Genomic DNA, 12,540 nt, shown 5'->3' with positions numbered 1-12,540 from the left:
GCTACGGTTACCAGTGCGGCTGCATATTGGTTTGATGCATTGTCTGTTTCTATTCAGCAGGATACTCCTCTTGAGGAGATTCAGGATAGAATTAAGGCTTTAAAATTGGCTAACTCTTTTATTGTGGATGCTTCTGTACAGGTCATCAAGTTGGGAGCAAAGATTTCTGACTTTGCTGTTTTGGCGCGCAGGGCCTTATGGTTATAGTCCTGGTCTGCAGATGTATCATCTAAATCTAAGCTTTTATTCATCCCTTACAGGGGTAAGACCTTGTTTGGGCCGGGTTTGGCTGAGATTATTTCTGATATTACGGGAGGGAAGGGACATTCTTTCCCTCAGGATAAGAGAAATAAGCAGAAGGGTCGTCAGAATAATTTTCGTTCTTTTCGGAACTTCTATGGTAAGTCTTCCTCCTCCAAGCAGGATCAGTCCAAGCCTTCTAAGAAGCCTGGTGTGGACTCAAAGTCTGCATGAAGGGTCTGCCCCCGATCCGGGAATGGATCGTGTGGGGGGCAGGCTTTACTTTATCGCTCAAGCCTTGGTTCGAGATGTTCCAGATCCCTGGGTGGTAGATATTGTGTTCCAGGGATACAAACTAGAGTTCAGAACTTTTCCTCCCGGGGCAGGTTTCTTCTCTCCAGGTTATTTGTAGACCAGATAAAAAGAAAGGCATTCTTAGGTTGTGTTCAGAATCTTTCCGACATGGGAGTGATCGTTCCGGTTCCATTTCAGGAGCAGAGTCTAGGATTTTATTCCAATCTGTTTATCGTTCCCCAAAAGGAGGGAACTTTCAGACCCATCCTAGATCTCAAGTGTGTAAACAGTTTTCTCAGAGTTCCGTCTTTCAAGATGGAAACTATTCGGTCAATTCTTCCTTTGGTTCAAGAGGGTCAATTCATGACTACAGTAGATCTGAAGGATGCGTATCTGCATATTTCCCATCCACAAGGAACATCACAGATTTCTGAGATTTGCTTTCCTAGACGAGCATTTTCAGTTTGTGGCTCTTCCTTTTGGTATTGCGACAGCTCCCAGGGTGTTCTCAAAGGTCCTGGGTGCGTTACTGGCAGTGCTCAGATGCAGGGGGTTGCGGTAGCTCCTTATCTGGACAACATTCTAGTTCAGGTGCCATCTTTTCATCTAGCAAACTCCCACACGGAGTTGTTGTCTTTTCCATGCTCCCATGGTTGGAAGGTGAATTTAGGAAAAAGTTCCTTGATTCCAGCTACAAGAGTGGTATTCTTGGGAACCATTATAGATTCTCTAGAATCTGACAGAGGCAAGGAAATAAAACATGTTCAAGTGTATGAAGGTTATTGGTCTGATGTTTTCAGTCATGGACATCATTCTGTTTGCTCGGTTCCATCTCAAGCCTCTGCAGTTATGCATGCTGAGACAGTGGAACAGGCATTATACGGATCTGTCTCCAAGGATTGTTCTAGATCAGGCTACAAGAGATTCTCTTCTGTGGTGGTTGTCTCAGGATCTTATCTCCCAGGGAACCTGTTTTTGCAGCTTTTCTGGGTGATAGTGACAACGGATGCCAGTCTGCTGGGTTGGTGAGCTGTCTGGGGTTCGCTGAAGGCTCAGGGTCTGTGGACTTGGGAGGAATCGGTTCTTCCCATAAATATTCTAGAACTGAGGGCAATCTTCAATGCTCTTCTGGCCTTGCCTCAGTTAGCTTCAGCCCAGTTTATCATATTTCAGTCGGACAACATTACGTCAGTGGCTTACATCAATCATCAAGGAGGAACTTGCAGTTCCCTGGCCATGATAGAAGTAACCAAAATTATGCAGTGGGCAGAGACTCACAACTGCTGTCTATCTGCGATTCACATTCCAGGGGTGGACAATTGGGAAGCGGATTTTCTGACAGACTTTTCATCCGGGGGAGTGGGAACTTCATCCGGAGGGGTTTTCCAGTTTGATTCTCAAGTGGGGTCAACTGAAGTTGGATCTTATGGCATCTCGTCACAATGCCAAGCTTCCGAAGTACGGGTCAAGGGGCCTTCAGGCTGTACTGATAGATGCTGTAGCAGTTCCTTGGAATTTCAGTCTGGCATACATGTTTCCTCCGTTTGCCCTTCTTCCTCGGGTCATTGCTCGGATTCGACAAGAGAGGGCATCGGTGATTCTCATTGCTCCGGCGTCGCCTCACAGGATCTGGTATGCAGATCTGGTGGAGATGTCATCCTGTCCTCCTTGCCATCTTCCGTTAAGGAAGGACCTTCTGCTTCAGGGGCCCTTCCTTCATCCAAATCTCGTTTCTCTGAAGCTGACTGCTCAGAGATTGAACGCTTGATTTTATCTTAGCGTGGGTTTTATTGAGACTATGATTCAGGCGCGTAAGCCTGTGACTAGAAGGATCTATTATAAGTTATGGCGTAAATATCTGTATTGGTGTGAATCCAAAGGCTACTCTTGGAGTAGAATCAGGATTCCGAGGATTTTGTCTTTTCTCCAGGAGGGTCTGGAGAAGGGTTTATCTGCAAGTACCCTGAAGGGTCAAATTTCTGCTTTATCTATTTTGTTGCACAAACATCTGGCAGATGTGCCAGACGTTCAGTCTTTTTGTCAGGCCTTGGTTAGAATCTGGCCTATGTTTAAGTTTCTGACTCCTCCTTGGAGTCTCAATTTAGTTCTTAGAGTTCTCCAACAGGCTCCGTTTGAGCCTATGCATTCTTTCGATATTAAGTTATTAACCTGGAAGGTTTTGTTTTTGGTTGCTATCTCTTCGGCTCAAAGAGTTTCAGAGCTTTCAGCATTGCAGTGTGAATCTCCTTTCCTTATTTTTCATTCTGATAAGGTAGTTCTGCATACTGCCCTCGGTTTCCTTCCCAAGGTTGTTTCGGATAAGAATATTAATCAAGAAATTGTTGTTCCTGCTTTGTGTCCTAATCCTTCTTCTCATAAGGAACGTTTGTTGCAAAACCTGGATGTGGTTCGTGCATTGAAATTTTATTTGCAGATGACAAAGGATTTTCGCCAGTCTTCTTCTTTATTAATTATTTTTTCTGGGAAGCTACGGCTACTTCTTTCTTGTTGGTTGAGGCGTATTATTCGCTTGGCATATGAGGCTGCTGGACAGCAGCCTCCTGAGAAAATCACGGATCATTCCACGAGGGGTGTTTCTTCTACTTGGGCTTTCAAAAATGGTGCTTCTGTAGATCAGATTTGCAAGGCTGCCACTTGGTCATCTTTACACACTTTTTCAAAATTTTATAAATTTGATAGTTTTGCTTGAGGTGAGGCTTCTTTTGGGAGAAAGGTTCTTCAAGCAGTGATGCCTTCTGTTTAGGCTAACTGTCTTGTCCCTTCCTTTTTAATCCGTGTCCTCTAGCTTTGGGTATTGATTCCCAATAGTAATTATGATGATCCGTGGACTTACCGTGTCATTAGAAAGAAAAGAAAATTTATGCTTACCTGATAAATTTGTTTCTTTCTTGACACGGTGAGTCCACAACCCACCCTGTATTTTCAGACAGTTTATTTTTATATAAACCTCAGGCACCTCTGCACCTTATATTACTTCCTTTCTCCTTTCCCTTTGGTCGAATGACTGTGGGTTGTGGGTATGGGAGAGGTATTTAACAGCTTTGCTGTGGTGCTCTTTGCCTCCTCCTGCTGGTCAGGAGTAATATTCCCAATAGTAATTATGATGATCCGTGGACTCACCATGTCAAGAAAGAAACAAATTTATCAGGTAAGCATACATTTTCTTTTTCATTTTTTTGGTGTTTAACATTACCATTTAAAACTTAGCCTAAAAAAGCCCTGGACCTATTGCTTTCTTTTTTATTGTAGAATTTTATAAAGATGGAATATTAAACTAATTATTAAGCTTCATATGCCATAAGGTAATGTAAATATGAAAGTGAGATGTGTGTAAAAAAATAAAATAAGATACAAGCCAGCTGTAAGATGCTGAACTAGATTCTTATGGGCCCTTTAGAACTGGAAGTTCAGATGAGTACTACTTAAGCTGTCTCTTAAAGGGACATGAAACCCAATTTTCTTCTTTCATGATTCACATAGAGCATACAGTTTTTAACAACTTTCCATTTTACTTCTATTATCTAATTTGCTTCATGCTCTTGATATCCTTTCTTGAAAAAACAGCAATGTACTACTGGGAGCTTGTTAATGCATTGAGTCAGCCAATAACATGAGTCATATATCTGCAGCCACCAATCAGCTCCTGAACCTACCTAGGTATACGTTTAAACAAGGTATACCAAGCCAACAAAACAAATTAGACAATAGAAGTAAATTGGAAAGTTGTTTAAAAAAAATTTGGTTTTCATGTCCCTTTAAACTCTTTTCCTATTTCAGATTCATAACTGACTCGAACCAGAAGCAATAGTCTTCTTACATAGAAATAAAACATTGCAGTTTTATTTATTTTGTTTTAACATTTTTTTTTTTTAAACTGAGATGTTTTTTGTTTTATATGTTTTTTTAACAGTTTATATATCCGACAATATAATTTATGCTACTTTAAAGATCTAATAAAGCATTTTTGCTATAAACCATTAAGTGAATGTACACTTTGGTTTTAACTCTATATATAGTAAACATTCTTTTAATTTTTCAGGGAGAAGAAAAAACAGGAATGTTAGCCAAAGGTAGGAAAAATGCATCTAAGGAAACTGTTTTATATAACTTGATTCTTTTTGGTCAACCTTTTAGCAAATCAAATTAAAGTGGATTACATCTGTTAGTAGATTAGTGAGTGGGGTAAGAAATGTAAAGGGACATAAAAGGAAAATGCTGTTATGTGTAAGAGCATTGTATTATTGCATTATTGATTGCATATAACTATATTCAACCCCTACTAAGGGCTAAACATATAGATACAGTAAGCTCCAGAACAGCAATGCACTACTGGGACTATCTGGTAAACCAATGGCACAAGGTATATGTGCATCACCACCACCTAGCTCCTAAGCTTCTTCAGAATCTACCCAGATATGGTTTTAAATAATTATACCAACAGAACGACGTACATTTGATAGAAAGTCAATAAGCATCAGCAAAATTGAAAAAACTGTGGCAAATTGATAGTAAAACTGACACACGTGACTTTAGATATTTTGTTGAGCCATCCCCTTGGGATTCAGAATAAACCGTATATCACAGTCGAACTTCACAGGCTGTTGTCCCAAAACAAACAAACTACACATCCACACACCACACATAGATACACACACCACATATATATACACACACCGCACATATATATACACACACCGCACATATACATACACACCGCACATATATACACACACACCGCACATATATACACACACACCGCACATATATACACACACACCGCACATAGATACACACACCACATATATATACACACACCACATATATATACACACACCGCACATATATACACACACACCGCACATATATACACACACCGCACATATATACACACACACTGCACATATATACACACACACTGCACATATATACACACACACTGCACATATATACACACACACACTGCACATATATACACACACACTGCACATATATACACACACACTGCACATATATACACACACCGCACATATATACACACACACCGCACATATATACACACACACTGCACATATATACACACACACTGCACATATATACACACACACTGCACATATATACACACACACTGCACATATATACACACACGCACACATATACACACACACACACCGCACATATATACACACACACCGCACATATATACACACACACACTGCACATATATACACACACCGCACATATATACACACACCGCACATATATACACACACACTGCACATATATACACACACACTGCACATATATACACACACACTGCACATATATACACACACACTGCACATATATACACACACGCACACATATACACACACCGCACACATATACACACACACCGCACATATATACACACACACCGCACATATATACACACACACACTGCACATATACACACACACACTGCACATGTACACACACACACCGCACACATATACACACACACCGTGCACATATATACACACACACCGTGCACATATATACACACACACCGTGCACATATATACACACACACCGTGCACATATATACACACACACCGTGCACATATATACACACACACCGTGCACATATATACACACACACCGTGCACATATATACACACACACCGTGCACATATATACACACACACCGTGCACATATACACATACACCGCACATAAATACACAAGATTCATGAGACACATAAAGTGCTTGCTGAACATTTGCTAAAACATGTTAGAGAGGTGTCTTAAAGCCTTCACAAGCAAGAGCCATAACACTTCAAAACATTCTATTGTGGATTTAAAACATATCTGTTTAAACCCCTTGATCACCAGGTCTGAGAGAAATTGCTTTGCAATGTGCTGCCAACATATTTAGCAACCAAAAACAAGTTTAATGGGACTCCTCCAATAGAGGATGTTGGCACCAATAAATAAATTGTATGTATTAGGGCCCTGCAAAAATTAACACAATATACACTTGTGCTCATAAGTTTACATACCCTGGCAGAATTGATGATTTCTTGGCCATTTTTCATAGAATATGAATGATAAAACAAAAACTTTTCCTTCACTCATGGCTGAAGCCATTTATTATCAATCAACTGTGTTTACTCTTTTTAAATCATAATGACAACAGAAACTACCCAAATGACCCTGATCAAAAGTTTGCATACCCCAGTTCTTAATACCGTGTATTGCCCCCTTTAACATCAATGACAGCTTGAAGTCTTTTGTGGTATTTGTGGATGAGGCTCTTTATCTTCTCAGATGGTAAAGCTGCTGATTCTTCCTGGCAAAAAGCCTCCAGTTCCTGTAAATTCGTGGGCTGTCTTGCATGAACTGCACGATTGAGATCTCCCCAGTGTGGCTCAATGATATTGAGGTTTTGAGACTGAGATGGCCACTCCAGAACCTTCACTTTATTCTGCTGTAGCCAATGACAGGTCAACTTGGCCTTGTGTTTAGGATCATTGTCATGTTGGAATGTCAAAGTACGTCCCATGCGCAGCTTCCGGGCTGATAAATGCAAATTTTGCGCCAGTATTTTTTGATAACATACTGCATTCATCTTGCCATCAATTCTGACCAAATTTACTGTGCCTTTGTAGTTCACACAACCCCAAAACATCAGTAATCCACCTCCGTGTTTTACAGTAGGAATGTTGTACCTTTCATTATAGACCTTGTTGACTCCTCTCCAAATGTAGCGTTTATGGTTGTGGCCAAAAAGCTCAATTTTGGTCTCATCACTCCAAATGACTTTGTGCCAGGAGGTTTGAGGCTTGTCTCTGTGCTGTTTGGCGTATTGTAAGTGGGATACTCTGTGGCATTTGCATAGTAATGGCTTTCTTCTGGCGACTGGCCCACGCAGCCCATCTTTCTTCAAGTGCCTTATTGTGCATCTATTGTTCATTCACCTGAAGTTATTTGGGGGGTTTTCTTTGCATCCCGAACAATTTTCCTGGCAGTTGTGGCTGAAATTTTAGTTGGTCTACCTGACTGTGGTTTGGTTTCAACTCAATTCCTTGGATATATTTTTATATCCCTTTCCTGTTTTATACAGTTCAACTATCTTTTTCCGCAGATCCTTTGACAATTCTTTTGCATTCCCCATGACTCAGAATCCAGACACGTCAGTGCAGCACTGGATGAAAGATGCAAGGGTCTGTCAGGAGTCCAGAAACTCATAGACCTTTTATACACACACACACACACACACACACACTAATTACAAGCAACCAGATAATTACAAGAAACAGGTGAGGATGGTTACCTTTAATAGCCATTCAAACCCCTTTGTGTCAACTTGTGTGCATGTTATCAGGCCAAAATCACCAGGGTATGTAAACTTTTGATCAGGGTCATTTGGGTAGTTTCTGCTGTCATTATGATTTAAAAAAAAGAGTAAACACAGTTGATTGATAATAAATGGCTTCAGCCAAACACTAACCATGAGTGAAAGAAAAGTTTTTGTGTTATCATTCATACCGTATTCTCTGAAAAATGGGTATGTAAACTTATGAGCACAACTATTCATGATATATAGAAAACCAGTTTCATAAAATTAAAGCTTATTACTTTGCAAGTAGAACAGAAAACTGAGGAAAGCACAAGAGGAGGGAGGGGGGTACATGGTCAGTCACTAAGCAGTATATACAGTGTACAGCAGGGGGTACACTGTGTCATTCACTTGGCACAGCAGCTAGGTAACACAAGAGACGGTATAAGGTCAGTTAATAAGCAGTATATACAGTGTACAGCAGGGGGTACACTGTCATTCACTTGGCACAGCAGCTAGGTAACACAAGAGGCGGTATACGGTCAGTTAATAAGCAGTATATACAGTGTACAGCAGGGGGTACACTGTCATTCACTTGGCACAGCAGCTAGGTAACACAAGAGGGGGTATACGGTCAGTTAATAAGCGGTATATACAGTGTACAGCAGGGGGTACACTGTCATTCACTTGGCACAGCAGCTAGGTAACACAAGAGGGGGTATACGTTCAGTTAATAAGCAGTATATACAGTGTACAGCAGGGGGTACACTGTCATTCACTTGGCACAGCAGCTAGGTAACACAAGAGGGGGTATACGGTCAGTCACTAAGCAGTATATACAGTGTACAGCAGGGGGTACACTGTGTCATTCACTTGGCACAGCAGCTAGGTAACACAAGAGGGGGTATATGGTCAGTCACTAAGCAGTATATACAGTGTACAGCAGGGGGTACACTATCATTCACTTGGCACAGCAGCTAGGTAACACAAGAGGGGGTATACGGTCAGTTAATAAGCAGTATATACAGTGTACAGCAGGGGGTACACTGTCATTCACTTGGCACCACAGCTAGGTAACACAAGAGGGGGTATATGGTCAGTTAATAAGCAGTATATACAGTGTACAGCAGGGGGTACACTGTGTCATTCACTTGGCACAGCAGCTAGGTAACACAAGAGGGGGTATACGGTCAGTTAATAAGCAGTATATACAGTGTACAGCAGGGGGTACACTGTGTCATTCACTTGGCACAGCAGCTAGGTAACACAAGAGGGGGTATACGGTCAGTTAATAAGCAGTATATACAGTGTACAGCAGGGGGTACACTGTCATTCACTTGGCACAGCAGCTAGGTAACACAAGAGGCGGTATACGGTCTGTTAATAAGCAGTATATACAGTGTACAGCAGGGGGTACACTGTCATTCACTTGGCACAGCAGCTAGGTAACACAAGAGGGGGTATACGGTCAGTTAATAAGCAGTATATACAGTGTACAGCAGGGGGTACACTGTCATTCACTTGGCACAGCAGCTAGGTAACACAAGAGGCGGTATACGGTCAGTTAATAAGCAGTATATACAGTGTACAGCAGGGGGTACACTGTGTCATTCACTTGGCACAGCAGCTAGGTAACACAAGAGGGGGTATACGGTCAGTTAATAAGCAGTATATACAGTGTACAGCAGGGGGTACACTGTCATTCACTTGGCACAGCAGCTAGGTAACACAAGAGGGGGTATATGGTCAGTTAATAAGCAGTATATACAGTGTACAGCAGGGGGTACACTGTCATTCACTTGGCACCACAGCTAGGTAACACAAGAGGGGGTATATGGTCAGTCACTAAGCAGTATATACAGTGTACATCAGGGGGTACACTGTGTCATTCACTTGGCACAGCAGCTAGGTAACACAAGAGGGGGTATACAGTCAGTTAATAAGCAGCATATACAGTGTACAGCAGGGGGTACACTGTCATTCACTTGGCACAGCAGCTAGGTAACACAAGAGGGGGTATACGGTCAGTTAATAAGCTGTATATACAGTGTACAGCAGGGGGTACACTGTGTCATTCACTTGGCACAGCAGCTAGGTAACACAAGAGGGGGTATACGGTCAGTTAATAAGCAGTATATACAGTGTACAGCAGGGGGTACACTGTCATTCACTTGGCACAGCAGCTAGGTAACACAAGTATATGGTCAGTTAATAAGCAGTATATACAGTGTACAGCAGGGGGTACACTGTCATTCACTTGGCACAGCAGCTAGGTAACACAAGTATATGGTCAGTTAATAAGCAGTATATACAGTGTACAGCAGGGGGTACACTGTCATTCACTTGGCACAGCAGCTAGGTAACACAAGAGGGGGTATACGGTCAGTTAATAAGCAGTATATACAGTGTACAGCAGTGGGTACACTGTCATTCACTTGGCACAGCAGCTAGGTAACACAAGAGGCGGTATACGGTCAGTTAATAAGCAGTATATACAGTGTACAGCAGGGGGTACACTGTCAATCACTGGGCACAGCAACTAGGTAACACTAGAGGGAGGTGGGTGTGGCCTCACCAGTCACTGACTAAAGCATGATGATATTTAGCCTAGGCATTCCCTACTACAGACCCAGTTGAACACTAATATAATCTAACATTAACATTGAAAAAGCTGCTCTGCATCAACCCCATCTGAAAACCCAGAAACCAAAATAATGAGACAGTAGTGCCAAATTAATCTAAAGTAAAACATGAGTAAATGCTCTGTCAGAATATAAACAGTGTTATCTTGTTGGTAAATTAGCTTCAATAGTAGTTAAAGAAATCCATTGACAAGCACTTGTGGATTACCCATGGCCAGCGCTGCGGAATCTGTTGGCGCTTTATAGATAAAGAATAATAATTACTTGACAGAGGGGCTTCTCTGTAGTGTCCTATAACTCAAATGCAGTTGTAATCTATACATTATCATATTTAAAGCATGTTTTTGTTTTGTTTTTTCATATTTAGCAGATTATACACATTGCATTTTATCATTTTAAGTGAAATCTGCTAAAAGAAAAAAAAGAGAACTTTCAGAATAAAAGGTTCTTTAAATGTCTATTTTATTACTAAAACCAGATATTACACATACCAACTGTATATAGGTTATACCTATAAAAACAACTTTCCAAGATGTTAACTAGATGAATGATGCAATAATCAGAAACCAGCCACTAAACCGTTATTAATTCAAAGAATTTGGGTAAGATTTAACATTCAAAGGGCATTGACAGAATGGTGGCAATTCATGCCACAAAGTCAATTAAAAATGTAAATAACTGTTAGCAAGCATGGTGCACTGTGTGTGTCTGAAATGAGACCGGTATACAGATGGAAATTTTTGAGTGTTGGATTTCTGCTCTCTTTGTTATAACATTCACGCAGACATTGTATTCATTACTGTAAATTCCATACAGTTGACATTATGCCCCTATGCTTTATAATGTTTTGTAGCATATAGAGAACATAATCATAATAACTGCATATTAAACAAATCGAATCATAAGTTAAGCTGTCAAGTGTGATGCAGTATTAAAGGGGAGCATGGAGCACTGTAAATGTATGTTCCATTGATCAGTTTTACAGAGTATGGGGCCCACGCATGATACACATGTTCCCTGTGACACGTTAGTGTGAAGTGAGGCTACTCAAGCCCATGTGCTGTTGTATCAACTACCAGAAGAACCCTCATCGGGGATCAGCCTTAGAAAGAGAGGCTGGTCTTGCAGTAGACACCGCTGCTTACCTTCTCCCCCTTACTGCTCCATAGGCGGTTCCTCCTCCCGCTCTAAGCGCCGTCACACTATCTCACACAACAGAACTCCGGCAACAGTCGTACGTGACGTCAACACATCGGTGGATCCTCGAACGCGAATTAGTTAATATCTTACAATATTCTCCTCATCTCTCCGGATCTTCATGTGAGCATGATCCTTTCTGCAGGTACACCCTGCTCTGCCCACCACAACCCTTCTGCCTCTAAGAATTCCCGAGCACGTGTTACACAGTGCGGCAGATATAAAAAATAAATAAATTTGAAATAAATTGAAAAATATATATTTGAACAGAAAAATGGCTTTCCTGTGCCCCCCAAGTCTCCCGGCCTAATTTTATAGTCCCGGACCACCGGACGACTGGAGTTTTCGACCCATGTGTGTGTGTGTGTGTGTGTGTGTGTGTGTGTGTGTATATATATATATGTATGTATATATATATATATATATATATATATATATATATATATATATATATATATTTATATTATATATATATATATATATATTTATATTATATATATATATATATATATATATATATATATATATATATATATATATATATATATATATATATATATATATTTCTTCTGTTAAGTGTGATCAGTCCACGGGTCATCATTACTTCTGGGATATTAACTGCTCCCCTACAGGAAGTGCAAGATGATTCACCCAGCAGAGCTGCATATAGCTCCTCCCCTCTACGTCACTCCCAGTCATTCTCTTGCACCCAGCAACTAGATAGGTCGTGTGAGAGGACTATGGTGATTATACTTAGTTTTATATCTTCAATCAAAAGTTTGTTATTTTAAAATAGCACCGGAGTGTGTTATTACCTCTCTGGCAGAGT

The 12,540-nt window shown here is 40.8% G+C and overlaps 1 protein-coding gene across 1 annotated transcript in view; it reads left to right on the top strand.

Annotated features, from left to right (window-relative positions):
* Nucleotides 1–12,540, top strand: part of CEP162 (centrosomal protein 162) — a 450,005-nt gene that overhangs the window by 67,300 nt on the left and 370,165 nt on the right. The window contains exon 8 of the mRNA XM_053710490.1: nt 4,595–4,625. Coding sequence (XP_053566465.1) covers nt 4,595–4,625 — 31 coding nt within the window. The remainder of the gene's footprint in view (nt 1–4,594; nt 4,626–12,540) is intronic.

The sequence above is a fragment of the Bombina bombina genome, chromosome 4 (genome assembly GCF_027579735.1).
Source record: "Bombina bombina isolate aBomBom1 chromosome 4, aBomBom1.pri, whole genome shotgun sequence".
NCBI classification, from domain to species: domain Eukaryota; kingdom Metazoa; phylum Chordata; class Amphibia; order Anura; family Bombinatoridae; genus Bombina; species Bombina bombina.
The sequence above is the reverse complement of the archived record's forward strand: the minus strand, read 5'-3'. Positions and strand labels throughout refer to the sequence as shown.